This window comes from Pseudophryne corroboree, chromosome 6 (genome assembly GCF_028390025.1).
Source record: "Pseudophryne corroboree isolate aPseCor3 chromosome 6, aPseCor3.hap2, whole genome shotgun sequence".
Lineage (NCBI taxonomy): Eukaryota > Metazoa > Chordata > Amphibia > Anura > Myobatrachidae > Pseudophryne > Pseudophryne corroboree.
This window is the reverse complement of record NC_086449.1, coordinates 509,245,153-509,263,638: the sequence shown is the minus strand read 5'-3', so window position 1 is coordinate 509,263,638 and position 18,486 is coordinate 509,245,153. Positions and strand designations below refer to the sequence as shown.

The following is an 18,486-nucleotide window of genomic DNA, read 5'->3' as shown; positions in this document are numbered from 1 at the left end:
AGCTCCTGATCACATGTCAGCAGCTGAGCATGAGGGGGGTCATTCTTTGCACTGAGATAGTGGGATTATTGCTGTGATCAGTAACAAGCCCACAGGGTGGTAACTTTACAAGTGATCTGCCTATAGTATAATATACACAATAGCAAGTATTCTGGGACTATTGCAAGTTTCTGTACGTAGCCCAGCAACTATGCCAAATATACACATGTTATTTGCTTGTTAGAATAATCCTACCTGTGTTGTCATGCACAAACAATGCCCTCTCCTCACAAATTATGGGCATTACAGTAAATATAGTGGCTATTACTGTGTTCAGCATTTAGTCTACCAAATTGGTGGTATAGCTAGCTTTATTCAATAGCTGGTATAGTGGGACTTTTACTGCCTCTATTATGTAGCCCACCAACTGCAACCAATATGCAAGTGATATTTGCTTATTATCTCAGCCTTTTAGCAAAGTTCAGGTGTAATATCTGTTTTTATCAGTTTAATATCTGATACGCTCCCTATTTAGGGACCATATATTACATGAATTTTTAGTAAGATAGAAAAGGAACTTGCTCTGTCCACTTTATACATTAAACTGGATTTGCAGTGCGTCCAGGACGAGTACACACATACCGGTATTGTCAGAGTCTGCCTTTGCTTGCACTATGACAAGGGACTGGTACTCTGTTTACTACTTAGCCCACAACCCTTGTTAAAATGTTAATGGATGAGTTAATGTAAAATACTCTGTGGTCAATACTTTCACCTAAAGCAGTGATTGTTGGTAGTCTGTTTTCCTTTTGTTATTTCTATGTCAAGACACAAGGCAGACTTTTTCTTTTTTTCTTGTGCACTATGTACCTATAAATTGCCAAAATGGCTGCACAGACCTAAACGCTCCTTACACAGCTTATACTGTGCAGTGAGCCAGGTCCTTGACAGACACTGTAGCTCAGTTACTTCAAAGGACAATCATTTGTCCTAATGGTTATAATCTCTAGTTATGGTCACTTCTAAGGCAGGTCTTAGTTTTATGCTTCCTGGTGTCTGTCTGAGATGGCTACCTTAAGCAGGATGATTGCGTCCTCAGGCTGTACCACCAATTGGCGAATTACTGCGCCTCTCTTTCGTTCCTGGTTCTGATCCACATTTTGAAGCTTTAGCTCAGGAAATTAGTAAAATAAATCCTGTCAGGGAGGATGCTTCAGGATAGGAATAAGAAATAGACTACTGAGTTAATTGGTTTCCACCTCTTCCCTCACGTTGGGATGATGTAGCGGCTCATGTTTCCAGGGTAATGCGTCTTTCTCTAGTACACAATATTGTCGCTTCAGATCAGATGCCTCACATTTACAGACAGTGTTTCTTTATCCTTACACTGACCTGATGGAGGTTCTATTAATAATTAGTGGACGCATCCATCATATGGTGGCCTAAGATGACTGTCTTTCCTAAAGTACAGTATGTGACCTTAAATTACCGCGGATTGACAACAGTGAGGCGGTTATTAAATTGGTATTCATTCTGACAGGAATATTCCTATGCCCTGTCCTGGCTAATGTATGGATTTTAGAGCGGTTGCAGATTGCATAATGCAAGTTGTCCATTATTGTATAAGATGATCCTTTTCAAATTATACAGTGACAGATTGGGTCTCTGAAGCTCTATTCTCTGTCAATGTTGTTTTCTTGGATTCTATTTCTATTCAAGCCTGCATCTCTGCCCTGTCTATGACGCCCATATATTCATTTTGATTTGTAGAATTCTGCTTCCACATCAAAGCATGCCTTGCAGGCAGGAGCAAATAGCTCTAGCAGTAAGGTGTCTGCCTTCAGTATAACAGGTCCTGGGTTCTCATTCTGGGTATGACTTCTAAGAAATGTGTTATTTAAAATAAATATCAATGAAATATGTATTCTTTTAGAAGGCATTTGTCCACCTGGAACTCGGTCTTCCTATATGTCCTCTGCAGGGCTCATGGAGTAGGGTGGTCTGATTCTCAGTGGGGGAATACCAACTTTCTCAGATTTCACTGGTCTGTTGGATATACCAAATTATATCATGAGCATATATTCTGAATCTTGGGGAATACGTACCTAGCAGGATTCTTTGTTACCCCTCTTATTTGCGTTTCATCCAAGAGACAGGTTCTAATCCTTGCAGTCTGTTTGCTATCCAACGCCGGAGTATTCATTCCAATCCCTTTCCCATCAACAGGGTCTTGGGGTTTTTACTGTTACTTTCCCATCACTGCTGTATTTGGTCGATTGTAGCACAAATGCACCTTTTGTCATACACCTCTACCGTGGACCTTGGTTCCGGATTTCTTACTTCGCGGAGGGTGGTGTTAAGGGATCTTCTTTTCTACTCCAGGTATCTTGATCTTTTGGCTGAATGTAGGATTTTCAGACCAGAATACAGACTCTTCTGCAGTTTCCTCAGGGGTCAATGATCCATGGCATACACTTACTCTGCAAGATAGAGGCGACTTAACAGGTGGCTCCATTCTACCGGTCTCATGTCTGGATTCTTCAATCTCAAATTCTGTTATTAATCCCAGGCAGAATTGAGTTTACATAAACAACAGTTCAGTCTGTCACTTCAAATACAACAATATCTTCGTTGGTGTCTACACAATCTGAATCTGACCCTGACCCATAGGACTCCATTTTCTGTTTTGACATGGAAGGTAATAACCACAGTCACTAGTCTCAGACGTTACGGTTTTGGGTTTCAACTCTGGTTTTCAAAAACATTGAGGTCCATAGTGGAGATGTCACTTCCATCTCCGGGCAATCCATGACGCCTTGGCTCCAGCTCAAGGCTTTCTACAAGTGCTCGCTTTGGCAGCACATATACTAAAAAAAATAAAAAATAAAAATTGGAATGGTACAGAGAAGATTAGCTTGGTCTTGCAGCTCGCATCCAGTCAAACTTCAAAACCTCAGTGGCCTATATCAACATGTACAGTGGCACTTGCAGCTGGAGAGCCGTCGGAACGGTATCTCACATATGCAGAGGGCGGAACTTTGGGTTCCGGCAATATCTGCCATCTCCAGTTCCAGAATGGACACCTGGGAAGCGGACTTCCCAGGTTGTCATGCTTTTCTTCCCTGAAGAATGTGAAATAATCCAACAGGTTTTTCTGATTTTGATGTACCTGTGTGACAAGCCGACATCGACCTTCTCGTCTCTGCAAAAAAGAATTTGTTGGTACGGTGATCGCTACGGGGATCCTCTTGTGGCAATCATGGACGTCGTGTTAGCTCCTTGTCACTTTCATCTGGCATATTTGTTTCTGCCTCTGGCAAGATCCAGTGCTTCACCGCATTTGACCAGTGGCTCTTTCGGTCTAACTAAATCGCTCCGGATTTGCCTGTCGACACTGCTCTGCAATTCAGACCAGGGTGGCCAAGGCTCCTTATAGTGTACCTCTTTGGCAAGATCTTAATTTTCAAACTTTGTGTCATCACTGGGATTTGTCTCATCTGACGGTGACGGCGTGATTGTGGAGAACATTATCAGAGTAATAAGTTTACCTCAGTCAGTAGCCCTGATGATGTTTCAGGATCGCAAACCAATCACAGTGCCCAGTAAAACTTTTCATCTTTTGGTGTGAATATAAAGGCCTCTCTGCTAAAGTTCTTAGTCTTTTTCGCCTCTTGTCCTTTCTGCAGAACAGTCAGAAGGACTTTGTCTTATCTTCAGATACAGGGTTCAGCACTAGATTGTCTTTTCCAGAGATGGTTACCAACATTCTTATGGATATTTGGTGTTTCCTTCACAGCTTTTTGCATATACAGTTTCCCTGTGTAGCTCCTGTGTCTCCTTTCCATCCTCTGTTGGGTGGCGGTTCCTTCCTCTTACGGTGGTTTTGTTTTCTTTTGCCCATTGCCTCAGCTCGGCGTGTTTCTGAGTTGGTAGTCCTTTGCTGGTTTTCTGTTATGATAGAGTGGTTTTACATACAAAACTCATTTTTTCAACACATGAGCTGTGGCTCAGCACACTAATGCTAGAGTCCAGTGTATATTGAGACCTGGGTTCAAGACAAACCTTGAACCAAAACATTTGAAGTTTCGCCTTACAGACGTTGTTAGTTCTTAAGGGTGCGTCCCAGCGAGGTTGACCGGTCTCTAAGAACACTGATTGGGTCACATCAGCTACCCGTCAACCTTATGTGTCCTCTGCTGTTCCAGTTCCTGACCCTCTGTGGAATTGTGCGATTCAGGCCGTTGGGGCCTTCTGGGCTGTTCGCTGGAGGTGCCTCTATTGTGCAGCTGTGTAGAGCGGCAACCTTCACAGGATTCTATTGTTTCCATACTTTTGGTATGGGGAGATGCCTCTGTTGGGCGTCTGATCTTAGGGGTGGGTTTCCCGCCTGTTCTCCCCCCCCCCCCCCCCCCCCCCTCTTCTTTGGCTTGCTTTGGGATATCACCCAAGTGTAAGTGCGCAGCGTACCCCAGATGGATGATAGAGAAATTTGGATTTTTTTTACTTACCGTAAAATCTTTCTCTGAGTCCATCTGGGGGACGCTGCGATCCCTTCCCTTTCGTATGGTTATTGATTGTTGGTTTTGTTTTCTCTCTCGGCTTTGTTAAACTTTAACTGAGGAGTACTTCCTGTGAACAGGGGGTTGATGGGGAGGGGTTAGAGGGGAGGTTAGTTCTTTTCATAGCTTGTGCCAAACTCCATACTCACACACACTAACCCAAGTGTAAGTGCGCAGCGTCCCCCAGATGGACTCGGAGAGAGAGATTTTACGGGAAGTAAAAAATCCAAATTTCTTGCCCTCTGCAACTCCGACTCCTTGCACAACTTTTGCAGGACCGTCTTTTCTGTCCTTTTGGGATTCCTCAAAGTTCAGAGGTAAACCTAGTGGTGCTTTCGCTACCTCCAAGAGTCAGAGAGGACGTGGGGCATCGGCCTCCTCTTCCCGTACACAGGACCCCAAACCAACTGACAAACCTGTGGCATGTCTGGCTTTCCAGCCCACATGGGAGCTCCTACAGTGGGTGCCCGTTTTTTCGAATTAAAGGACATTTGGTTGAGAACATGCCTGTGATGCCTGGGTTCAAAATATCGTGTCCCGGGGTTACAGGATAGACTTTGCACTCCACCCTCCTGCTCGGTTCTTCACGACAGGACTCCCGCAGCTACCGGAAAAAAGATTGGCCTTGGAGGCGGCCATCCAAAAATTGCTGGACTTTAAGGTTATCCAGCAGTGCCTGTTTCGGAACACGACCAGTCTTTTTGTTGTCCCCAAGTCTTTTGGATCAGTTCGTCCCATCCTCAGCTTTAAAGTCCTTCAACCAGTAGCTCACGTACAACAAGTTCAAGATGGAGTCCATCATTGCTGGCATAGAACCACAGGAATTCACGGTGTCGCTGGACATAAAAGACGCGTACTTATATGTCCCAATCTGGCCAGTACAAGACGACCAATACCAATTCAGGGCCCCTTCTTTTCGATCTATCTTCAGCGCCCAGAGTCTTCACCAAGATCATGGCAGTCATTGTGGGGGACCTTCGGGTACAGGGGATTACGCTCATCCCCTATTTTGACGATCTTCTCCTGAAAGCACCTTTTTCTGGAGCAGCTTCTCCTCGATGTTTATCAGGCCTACAGGTTCTTACTGCATCACGGACGCATCATAAGCTTCAAGAAGTCGCAATTTGGCCCCATCGCAACGTCTTTTGTACCTGGGCCTGGTCCAAGAGTCGACACTACTCAATAGAAGGTGTTTCTACCTCAGGACAAGATCCAGTCCATTCAGCAACTAGTGAGGCAGGTGTTGAGCCCTCGCAGGGTGACGGTTTACCTGTGCATCCACCTCCTGGGGAAGATTGTAGCGACCTTCGAAGCCCTACAGTTTGGCCGGTTCCATTCCCGGACGTTCCAATTGGACCTCTTGTCCCAGTGGATAGGCTCTTAATAAACACATGCATTACACATGCACTACACATTACACACTACACATGCACTACACATTAACTACACATGCATCGTCTAGTACGTCTGTCGGCCGAGACGCGACTATCTCTCCAGTGGTGACTACAGTCCAGCCACATACAGCAGGGCCATCGATTCGGAATCATAAACTGGACGCTGCTGACAACTGATGCCAGCCTCAGGTGCTAGGGAGCAGTGGTCCTGGACAGTCAGTATCAAGGACATTGCACGGCTCTCAATCAGTATCCTGGAACTTCAAGCAGTTGCAAATGCATTAAGACATGTGGATTACCTGCTCAGAGGGCGGACAATCCGTGTTCAGTCGTACAACGCCACGGCGGTGGTGTACATAAATCAGCAGGGAGGAACAAGAGGCCGGAGAGCCATGTGCGTGGTCCGCCACATTCTACTTTGGGCAGAGAAATACACGATAGGTTTGTAGGCAGTCTTCATACCCGGCGTCGACAACTGGGAGGCAGATTACCTCAGTCGTCAAGACCTCCCATCCAGGGGAGTGGGCACTTCACCCATCTGTTTTCTTCTGCCAAGGGTTCTCATAGCGCTTCAAGAGGGAGGACGTCTCAGTGATTCTCATTGCTCCGGACTGACCTGCAGATGCTTTTGGCAGACGAACCGTAGCAACTTCCACTTTGGGAAGATCTCCTCCAGCAAGGACCATTCGTCTACCAAAACGTAAGACAGCTTTGTTTGACGGCGTTGCTGTTGAGACCACGTTGTTACGGAGACTGAAAACCAGTGACTTCTGCACATTACCATTGCATCTGGAAATCTTACGTCTCCTGGTGCGAGACTCGACAGCTACCGATTACGGTGTTCAGCTTGCCTTGTCTCTTACGCTTCCTCCAGGCAGGTTTGTCGGCGGGACTTTGTCTGGGCTCGCTCAAGGTCCGGGATTCGGCATTGTCTGTTTTTTTCCATCTCCGGCTGGCTCTGATCACGGACGTACATACGTTTCTACAAGGGGTCCTGCGGCTGCAGCCGATGTTTGTAGCACCGACGGAACCTTGGGGAACCTTGGGATTTATCACTTGTTCTTTCCTTCCTGCAATCTTAGGTAGTCGAGCCGTTGGAAGCCGCGGAACTCAGTTTTCTCATATGGAAGACTGTCTTATTGATGGCATCAGCAAGGCGGGTTTCGGACCTCAGCGCCGTCTTGCAGGTCGCCTTATTTGATATTCTACGAGGACAGAGCTGCGCTGCGCACACGTATGGACTTTTCCCCAAAGGTTGTTTCAGCGTTCCACATCATTCAGCCCATTGTAGTTCCAGCGTTGTCAGGTGATTCTCATTCCCTGGATGTGGTGGGCGCCTTGCGCGCCTATGTGGACCGGATGGCAGCCCTCCGCAGGACAGACACCCTCTTTGTGTTGTATGATGCCTCTAAACGGGGTTGGCCTGCTTCCATGCATTCCTTGGCTCATTGGATCAGGCTGACCATCCGTCAAGCATGTCTGTCCGATGTGAGACTGCCTCCTGAGTCAATTTCTGCTCATTCTACTTGCTGTGTTGGCCCTTCCTGGGCAACTGCCCGTGGGGTCACGTTTGCCCAATTGTGCCGGACGGCCACATGGTCGGCCTCTCATACTTTCATTCATTTCTACAGGTTTGACAATTTTGCAGCCTCTGCTTCTCGCTTTGGTCGCATAGTGTTACAGGGGTCTCGGCGCTCTCCCGTCTGTGGGGGTAGCTTTGGGACGCCCCCATCGTTAGAAGACTCCAGTGTCCCCTATGGTCTGGAGGAGAAAACAGGAATTTAGTACTTATAATTCCCTTTCCCCAAAGGCATAGGGGACACTGGACGCCCTCACCAAGCTGCCCTCCTGTTATGGTGTGTCGTGTGGGTGGCTTGGATCTTGGTTTCTCCTGTCTGTGTCCTGCTCTGTCGTCTTCTGCTTCCGCCCTTTTGGGAGATTGCCTGGTCTCCGACTCCTCTCAGGCACCTTTTTGAGATTGGTGTCTGGGGAAGGGGGGGAATAGAGGGGGAGGAGCCTGCCATACTTACGGATTTAAAGTCAGTCTCCAATCTAGTGCCATCTATAACCCCATCGTAAGAAGACTCCAGTGTCCCCTATGGCCTCGAAGAAAGGGAATTATCGGTAAGTACCAAATTCCTGTTTTCAAACTTTTCATACTTTACCATCCACATAGACTACGATTGGGAATAGTAACCTATGCCGAGCGCAGCGAGGCACCTTGCCCGAAGCATGATGAGCAAAGCGGTGAATTAATTGGGGTCACATGGCTAAACATACAAAATTACACCGAAAAATGCCCAAAAAAACTTTTGACCTTTTTTGTGTGACCATTTCCATGTTGACCTTTTCAGGTGTCTACCTTTTCACTGCTGACCTGTTGACCCTATCGACCTTTTGCATGTTGATCATTTAGAGTCAACCTGTAGATGTAATGAACCAAACCCGCAGAATGGACACATTGGTGCAAATATATTTCTGAAGCAGTGTAAAAAGGAATAAAAAAAAACTTTATAGAAATTTCCTTTTTTTTTTGTATTTTAATGAAACCAACGGCCTTAAATATCAGTAACTGAATAAGTTTGGACTTTACTCCATCCGTGAGCAAATCTTTTCCAGCTTTTGCTAGTGTTCCATTTTGAATTAGAATCCATTTAAAATGTTAAATTTTTGATGACAGATTGACAAAGAACTTGAAAGTGGCGAGTATTTCCTGAAGAAAAGTCAGAGAAGGAGGAAGAAATTGGACGAAGTAAAGGTGACTACCTTTTAGCGCAGTTTTTTATTTTTTTTATTTTTTTTTATTCCTTGTGAAAATAACGTGTTAATTTTTATTTCTTTTCATTCAGACCAAGCAAGCTGAAGCAGTGTCAAAAAGACAGGAAGAGCGAAACAAAGCATTTATTCCTCCAGAGGAAAAGACCGCTATAAAGCCACAAGAAGGTAATAAGAACTGTTTGATTTGAGAAAAAAAAAACATTAGCAGTGTGTCAAATGTACTGAAAGTGAATTTTGCTACTGTGATTAACCATGCCAACTGCATTTTATTATTTATTTGCACGCCAGTCAGTCACTAGATGGTTCCCATCCGAATAATTCAATTGTTTCCCCGTTTGGGCGCGTACAGCTGCCGGTGCTGACATTATGGTTATGTTTTTCCATTATTTTGAAGGCCTGGTAACTAGTATGGCTTAAATGTAGAATAACCAAGATAGTGGCTTAAACAAAACAAAAAAGGCAAATGTGGGGGGGGGGGGAGAGAGAGATCTGTCAACATACACTATTCATATCACCCCCGTTTCAGTCTTTAAAAAGTGAGGTGAAGTAATAAATGGTTGGACTAAACTTTGAGAACAATGTTTTTTTGACCCAAGGCTCTTCCTCATCCCAGTCCTGAGATATTTGCATAAGCACCTACAAACATAAAAATCTTTCTGCCATGATTTGCAGCTGGCTGCTATGTCTAAAAGGAAGCAAGTAAAAATAAGAATTTACTTACCGATAATTCTATTTCTCGTAGTCCGTAGTGGATGCTGGGGACTCCGTAAGGACCATGGGGAATAGCGGCTCCGCAGGAGACAGGGCACAAAAGTAAAAGCTTTAGGATCAGGTGGTGTGCACTGGCTCCTCCCCCTATGACCCTCCTCCAAGCCTCAGTTAGGATACTGTGCCCGGACGAGCGTACACAATAAGGAAGGATTTTGAATCCCGGGTAAGACTCATACCAGCCACACCAATCACACTGTACAACCTGTGATCTGAACCCAGTTAACAGCATGATAACAGCGGAGCCTCTGAAAAGATGGCTCACAACAATAATAACCCGTTTTAGTTAACAATAACTATGTACAAGTATTGCAGACAATCCGCACTTGGGATGGGCGCCCAGCATCCACTACGGACTACGAGAAATAGAATTATCGGTAAGTAAATTCTTATTTTCTCTGACGTCCTAAGTGGATGTTGGGGACTCCGTAAGGACCATGGGGATTATACCAAAGCTCCCAAACGGGCGGGAGAGTGCGGATGACTCTGCAGCACCGAATGAGAGAACTCCAGGTCCTCCTCAGCCAGGGTATCAAATTTGTAGAATTTTGCAAACGTGTTTGCCCCTGACCAAGTAGCAGCTCGGCAAAGTTGTAAAGCCGAGACCCCTCGGGCAGCCGCCCAAGATGAGCCCACCTTCCTTGTGGAATGGGCATTTACATATTTTGGCTGTGGCAGGCCTGCCACAGAATGTGCAAGCTGAATTGTACTACACATCCAACTAGCAATCGTCTGCTTAGAAGCAAGAGCACCCAGTTTGTTGGGTGCATACAGGATAACAGCAAGTCAGTTTTCCTGACTCCAGCTGTCCTGGAAACATATATTTTCAGGGCCCTGACAACATCTAGCAACTTGGAGTCCTCCAAGTCCCTAGTAGCCGCAGGTACCACAATAAGCTGGTTCAGGTGAAACGCTGACACCACCTTAGGGAGAAACTGGGGACGAGTCCGCAGCTCTGCCCTGTCCGAATGGACAATCGGATATGGGCTTTTGTGAGACAAAGCCGCCAATTCTGACACTCGCCTGGCCGAGGCCAGGGCCAACAGCATGGTCACTTTCCATGTGAGATATTTCAAATCCACAGATTTGAGCGGTTTAAACCAATGTGGTTTGAGGAATCCCAGAACTACGTTGAGATCCCACAGTGCCACTGGAGGCACAAAAGGGGGTTGTATATGCAGTACTCCCTTGACAAACTTCTGGACTTCAGGAACTGAAGCCAATTCTTTCTGGAAGAAAATCGACAGGGCCGAAATTTGAACCTTAATGGACCCCAATTTGAGGCCCATAGACAGTCCTGTTTGCAGGAAATGCAGGAATCGACCGAGTTGAAATTCCTCCGTGGGGCCTTCCTGGCCTCACACCATGCAACATATTTTCGCCAAATGTGGTGACAATGTTGTGCGGTCACCTCCTTCCTGGCTCTGACCAGGGTAGGGATGACCTCTTCCGGAATGCCTTTTTCCCTCAGGATCCGGCGTTCAACCGCCATGCCGTCAAACGCAGCCGCGGTAAGACTTGGAACAGACATGATCCTTGCTGAAGCAAGTCCCTTCTTAGTATCTCTTGAAGTTCCGGGTACCAAGTCCCTCTTGGCCAATCCGGAGCCACGAGTATAGTTCTTACTCCTCTCCGTCTTATAATTCTCAGTACCTTGGGTATGAGAGGCAGAGGAGGGAACACATACACCGACTGGTACACCCACGGTGTTACCAGAGCGTCCCTGCTATTGCCTGAGGGTCTCTTGACCTGGCGCAATACCTGTCCAGTTTTTTGTTCAGACGGGACGCCATCATGTCCACCTTTGGTCTTTCCCAACGGTTCACAATCATGTGGAAGACTTCCAGATGAAGTCCCCACTCTCCCGGGTGGAGGTCGTGCCTGCTGAGGAAGTCTGCTTCCCAGTTGTCCACTCCCGGAATGAACACCGCTGACAGTGTTATCACATGATTTTTCGCCCAGCGAAGAATCCTTGCTGCCATTGCCCTCCTGCTTCTTGTGCCGCCCTGTCTGTTTACGTGGGCGACTGCCGTGATGTTGTCCGACTGGATCAGCACCGGTTGACTTTGAAGCAGAGGTCTTCCTAGGCTCAGAGCATTGTAAATTGCCCTTAGCTCCAGTATATTTATGTGGAGAGAAGTCTCCAGACTTGACCACACTCCTTGGAAATTTCTTCCCTGTGTGACTGCTCCCCAGCCTCTCAGGCTGGCATCCGTGGTCACCAGGACCCAGTCCTGAATGCCGAATCTGCTGCCCTCTAGTAGATGAGCACTCTGCCGCCACCACAGAAGAGACACCCTTGTCCTTGGAGACAGGATTATCCGCTGATGCATCTGAAGATGCGATCCGGACCATTCGTCCAGCAGATCCCACTGAAAAATTCTTGCGTGAAATCTGCCGAATGGAATCGCTTCGTAAGAAGCCACCATTTTTCCCAGGACTCTTGTGCATTGATGCACTGACACTTGGCCTGGTTCTAGGAGGTTCCTAACTAGCTCGGATAACTCCCTGGCTTTCTCCTCCGGGAGAAACACCTTTTTCTGGACTGTGTCCAGAATCATCCCTAGGAACAGCAGACGTGTCGTCGGAATCAGCTGCGATTTTGGAATATTTAGAATCCACCCGTGCTGTCGTAGAACTACTTGAGATAGTGCTACTCCGACCTCCAACTGTTCTCTGGACCTTGCCCTTATCAGGAGATCGTCCAAGTAAGGGATAATTAAGACGCCTTTTCTTTGAAGAAGAATCATCATTTCGGCCATTACCTTGGTAAAGACCCGGGGTGCCGTGGACAATCCAAACGGCAGCGTCTGAAACTGATAGTGACAGTTCTGTACCACGAACCTGAGGTACCCTTGGTGAGAAGGGCAAATTGGGACATGGAGGTAAGCATCCTTGATGTCCAGGGACACCATATAGTCCCCTTCTTCCTGGTTCGCTATCACTGCTCTGAGTGACTCCATCTTGATTTGAACCTTTGTATGTAAGTGTTCAAAGATTTCAGATTTAGAATAGGTCTCACCGAGCCGTCTGGCTTCAGTACCACAAATAGTGTGGAGTAATACCCCTTTCCTTGTTGTAGGAGGGGTACTTTGATTATCACCTGCTGGGAATACAGCTTGTGAATTGTTTCCAATACTGCCTCCCTGTCGGAGGGAGACGTTGGTAAAGCAGACTTCAGGAACCTGCGAGGGGGAGACGTCTCGAACTTCCAATCTGTACCCCTGGGATACTACTTGTAGGATCCAGGGGTCCACTTGCGAGTGAGCCCACTGCGCGCTGAAACTCTTGAGACGACCCCCCACCGCACCTGAGTCCGCTTGTACGGCCCCAGCGTCATGCTGAGGACTTGGCAGAAGCGGTGGAGGGCTTCTGTTCCTGGGAAGGAGCTGCCTGCTGCAGTCTTCTTCCCTTTCCTCTACCCCTGGGCAGATATGACTGGCCTTTTGCCCGCTTGCCCTTATGGGGACGAAAGGACTGAGGCTGAAAAGACGGTGTCTTTTTCTGCTGAGATGTGACTTGGGGTAAAAAAGGTGGATTTTCCAGCTGTTGCCGTGGCCACCAGGTCCGATGGACCGACCCCAAATAACTCCTCCCCTTTATACGGCAATACTTCCATGTGCCGTTTGGAATCTGCATCACCTGACCACTGTCGTGTCCATAAACATCTTCTGGCAGACATGGACATCGCACTTACTCTTGATGCCAGAGTGCAAATATCCCTCTGTGCATCTCGCATATATAGAAATGCATCTTTTAAATGCTCTATAATCAATAAAATACTGTCCCTGTCAAGGGTATCAATATTTTCAGTCCGGGAATCCGACCAAGCCACCCCAGCGCTGCACATCCAGGCTGAGGCGATCGCTGGTCGCGGTATAACACCAGTATGTGTGTATATACTTTTTAGGATATTTTCCAGCCTCCTATCAGCTGGCTCCTTGAGGGCGGCCGTATCTGGAGACGGTAACTCCACTTGTTTTGATAAGCGTGTGAGCGCCTTATCCACCCTAGGGGGTGTTTCCCAACGCGCCCTAACTTCTGGCGGGAAAGGGTATAACGCCAATAATTTTCTATCGGGGGAAACCCACGCATCATCACACACTTCATTTAATTTATCTGATTCAGGAAAAACTACAGGTAGTTTTTTCACACCCCACATAATACCCTTTTTTGTGGTACTTGTAGTATCAGAAATATGTAACACCTCCTTCATTGCCCTTAACATGTAACGTGTGGCCCTAATGGAAAATACGTTTGTTTCTTCACCGTCTACACTGGAGTCAGTGTCCGTGTCTGTGTCTGTGTCGACCGACTGAGGTAATGGGCGTTTTAAAGCCCCTGACGGTGTTTGAGACGCCTGGACAGGTACTAATTGGTTTGCCGGCCGTCTCATGTCGTCAACCGACCTTGTAGCGTGTTGACATTATCACGTAATTCCCTAAATAAGCCATCCATTCCGGTGTCGACTCCCTAGAGAGTGACATCACCATTACAGGCAATTGCTCCGCCTCCTCACCAACATCGTCCTCATACATGTCGACACACACGTACCGACACACAGCACACACACAGGGAATGCTCTGATAGAGGACAGGACCCCACTAGCCCTTTGGGGAGACAGAGGGAGAGTTTGCCAGCACACACCAAAATGCTATAATTATACAGGGACAACCTTATATAAGTGTTTTCCCTTATAGCATCTTAATATTGCCACACAAAATGCCCCCCCTCTCTGTTTTAACCCTGTTTCTGTAGTGCAGTGCAGGGGAGAGCCTGGGAGCCTTCCTAGCAGCGGAGCTGTGTAGGAAAATGGCGCTGTGTGCTGAGGAGATAGGCCCCGCCCCCTTTTCGGCGGGCTTCTTCTCCCGTTTTTCTGACAACCTGGCAGGGGTTAAATACATCCATATAGCCCCAGAGGCTATATGTGATGTATTTTTAGCCAGCATAGGTACTTTCATTGCTGCCCAGGGCGCCCCCCCCAGCGCCCTGCACCCTCAGTGACCGTTGGTGTGAAGTGTGCTGAGAGCAATGGCGCACAGCTGCCGTGCTGTGCGCTACCTTAAGAAGACTGGGAAGTCTTCAGCCGCCGATTTCTGGACCTCTTCTCTCTTCAGCATCTGCAAGGGGGTCGGCGGCGCGGCTCCGGTGACCCATCCAGGCTGTACCTGTGATCGTCCCTCTGGAGCTAGTGTCCAGTAGCCTAAGAAGCCAATCCATCCTGCACGCAGGTGAGTTCACTTCTTCTCCCCTAAGTCCCTCGTTGCAGTGAGCCTGTTGCCAGCAGGACTCACTGAAAATAAAAAACCTAACAAAACTTTTACTCTAAGCAGCTCTTTAGGAGAGCCACCTAGATTGCACCCTTCTCGGCCTGGCACAAAAACCTAACTGAGGCTTGGAGGAGGGTCATAGGGGGAGGAGCCAGTGCACACCACCTGATCCTAAAGCTTTTACTTTTGTGCCCTGTCTCCTGCGGAGCCGCTATTCCCCATGGTCCTTACGGAGTCCCCAGCATCCACTTAGGACGTCAGAGAAATAGTATTTGTGGTTTTAAATTATTGACATACAGGAATAACTGTCCGCAAAATTACCTTTTTTAGAAATGGTCAAGCAACCAGAAAATTCTAACTTGGACCAATTGAAATGGATTGACCCCCATTTTCTCAGCAAACGTTTATGTCCCGGACCCTAACCTGAGCAAGTGATTCATGTAGATGTTACCATATTGAACCCTTTTTCTAGCTATTAAAGGAACTTTGAGCTTTGGTCCATGGATGAATGCAGTTGTAAGCATAGTAATGATTTTGCTTACACCAATAACTGAATTCCTTTTCCATATAACCCCTATTTCATTGTCGGGATGGTTGAATGATCTTCAGTTGTTAGTAGAGATACGGGTCTATAAGAAGCAATTGATTCCAGATCCTCTACCAAGTTGCAGCAATAATTTAATTACCAAAGTGTTATAATTTATTAACAGTTTCTTATATAGCGCTGCAAATTCCATTGCGCTTTACAATTGGAAAATAGGGGTAAGGTGCAATAAACACTTAATGTATTTTCCCAATTTTTATTTGTTTCTGAAATAAGTTTGAAAAAGAACTTAATTACTGAGAATGCAAATGTCTAATTCCATGTTTCAGTTTCCACTTCCACCAAGATTGATGTAAATGCCATTAAAGAAAAGGTAAAGAAAGCAAAAAGCAAGAAGCTTGGCGCCCTCCCTGAAGCAGAAGTCAAACAGAAATTGGTATCTGACAAGAAGAAGAATAAATGATAGTACTGGCTGGGACTAAGTAACTGAAATCCTGCAATGTGTTTCCTTATTCAATGGAAGATTTTATTTTCATTTTTTTTATATCTAAAATATTATTATATTCTTCAAAGAAGAGAGTCCTGTCTCTTGATGCTTTTATATTGTGTCTTTGCTAAACCTGTTGCACACTCTTCTGCATTAGATACCAAAACTGTCTTTTGAAAGGGGATTTCACTGTTGAGAGCGACATTTAATTGGTTATAAGGCATTTAATATAATAGGAGGGTATAGTCTTTTTTTAAAAGATACTTGCACCTAACTACTTTTTTTAAGCTAACAGTATGACCCCTTTCTCTCACCCCACATAGCAGGACTGTAGTGTCCCATGTCACTGACTGAAGCATCCTCTGATTTTCAGATGGACAGCATGAGTATTATACCCCGTTCACATTGCGTTTGCCGGGTCGAACCCGGGAGTTAAAAACGGGTCATTCCAGGGTGCGACCTGGTATTGGACCTGTGCAGTGTGAACAGGGTGCTATCCGGGGGCGGGGACAGAGGCGGCATCGGGGGCGGGTGCGGAGGCGACGCCGGAAATGAGATCATCTCTGCACCACCTCTCCCTATGCAGTGAACTGGTACCGGGTCGCATCGACCTGGGTAACCCGTTCACACCGCGCCTGACCCGGGAATAACACTTCTTTATTCCTGGGTTGAATTACCGGGTCAAGCAACCCTGGAATTTGGCAGCGACCCGGGAAAATACCGGGTCGATACCGGGTTTTTTGTGCAGTGTGAACAGGGTATCCGAAAGTGACTGCTGAGCTCTGTCCGATCAGCACCTGTTAGAAGCAGACAGTGTAGTATTACATACCCGTCCATCCTTCTCTCAATCTGCTCTTCATTGTCGGCATGAGAATCCGGTAATAGAGCAGTGGTGGAGGCGAGAACTTGCATACTATTAGCACTTGCACAGTTCTGTTAGATGGGCACTATGTTGGCTGAAAACTGTAAATAAATAAAAGAAATGGGTAGAATTATCCTGTTATCTAGTCATCAAATTTGAGATGTTTCTCAAGATATTTTATAGTTAAATTTGATTTTCTTAAAAAAATAAGTAAAACAAATCTGCTGCCATATCGTATAGTATCATTCAAGAGTCATATTAAAGAACGGATCAAGTATTGTATACTCTAGATGTACTTTATTTTTAAACACGTGTGTGTGTATATGTATATAGGGATGTCAATAGCTCTATCCAAGGGGTAAATTTACTAAGGGAGTTCTATTTAAGATGGGATGTTGCCCATAGCAACCAATCAAATTCTTCTTCTCATTTATCTAACACCTTCTAGAAGATAATACCTGGAATATAGTATCTATCAACACACAGTACTCTATTCCCTTTAAGAGCACAGCATTCCCACTGCTAATCTGTGGCATATCTTTAGATGTTTAAGGTTGCCCTCTGTTGTCTACTGCAAATGTAAGTTGTAGGTAGAAAGTCAGTGATCCAAACAGCTTCTCTACAGTGTTCATTTTTGTACAGCCCTGTTTGTGATTCTAGTGAAATCTATTAGAAGACTTGGATTTACAGTTTCTAATTTGAATAAATATGTCAAATTCAGTTTTATTTATTGCAGTTTATGGTTGGTGGCTATGTTTATATACATGTCAGCACAATGCATTTCACATGTACTGTTTACCACACTTTTAGTCCTTTTTTCATTTATTCTGCACTTTTTTACTGGTTTAATACAGCCTGTGGTGATAGTGGGAGCAGAAAAAAAAAAATTCTATAAAGGAAAGATAATTATGTAATTTGTACATACAACAGGTACTGCAAATTATTAAAGGGATTGTGTAACTGACTTCAAATGACCCTGACTAAATGGACACTTATTCAAAACCAGTACATATGGTGCATTATGTTTGTGTGGATTGCACGATTTCGTTGCAGGAGAAGGTCCCTGGAAGATGAGGGGCGCTGCGTGCTGCAGCTGACCTGTGTCCACTGTGGACTATGTAGCTGCCGTGCAGGCCACAATTGAGGCAGACACCAGGGTGACTGTGGCCCAGTTGGTGAAGGAGATAGGCATCTGATCTGGATCCATTTGCTTGATACCCCATAGAATGTTTAGCCTGAGCAAGGTTTCTGCATGCTGTTTGCTCCAGCTGACTCAAGGGCAGAAGGCGGCTTGAATGACTTGGTGCGTAACATGCTGGCCTTGTTTGATGGCAGATGCTCAAACTCTGGTCCAGATGTATTAACCTGGAGAAGGCAGAAGGAAGTGATAAACCAGTGATAAGTGCAAGGTGATATGCATCAGCCAATCGGCTCCTAACTGTTAATTTGCATATTGGAGCTGATTGGCTGGTGCATTTATCACCTTGAACTTATCACTGGTTTATCACTTCCTTATGCCTTCTCCAGGTTAATACATCTGCCCTTCTATCTGGGAGATCATCAGTAGTGGTGAATCCTGGATCTACAGTTTCACCCCCAGGACCAAACAGTGGAGCCCAGTTGGAGGTGTGCCTCCACAAAAGTTCCAATATGTCCAAGTAGATTGATGGCTGTTTTTTTCGGCCAAGACTGCTCATGTAGCTACCGTACCACTTGTGCAGCAGCGCACCATCACTAAGGATTGGTACGCCAACCAATGCCTGCCGGAAGCAAATTCCAGGCACCGTCCAAGAACCCTTGCTCGTGGTGCCCTTCTCCAGCATGACAATGCATCTGCCCACAAGT

At 46.1% G+C, this 18,486-nt stretch overlaps 1 protein-coding gene and 1 non-coding gene across 2 annotated transcripts in view; both read left to right on the top strand.

The window, feature by feature from the left end:
• The window catches only part of KRR1 (KRR1 small subunit processome component homolog), a 50,524-nt gene extending 33,163 nt beyond the window's left edge, over nt 1-17,361 (top strand). The window contains exons 8-10 of the mRNA XM_063927433.1: nt 8,613-8,690; nt 8,782-8,875; nt 15,622-17,361. Coding sequence (XP_063783503.1) covers nt 8,613-8,690; nt 8,782-8,875; nt 15,622-15,755 — 306 coding nt within the window. The 3' untranslated portion in view covers nt 15,756-17,361. The remainder of the gene's footprint in view (nt 1-8,612; nt 8,691-8,781; nt 8,876-15,621) is intronic.
• LOC134938172 (U2 spliceosomal RNA) lies at nt 435-620 on the top strand. The gene has a single exon (XR_010180794.1). It is a non-coding gene; the product is annotated as a U2 spliceosomal RNA (small nuclear RNA).
• Nucleotides 17,362-18,486: the final 1,125 nt, after the last annotated feature.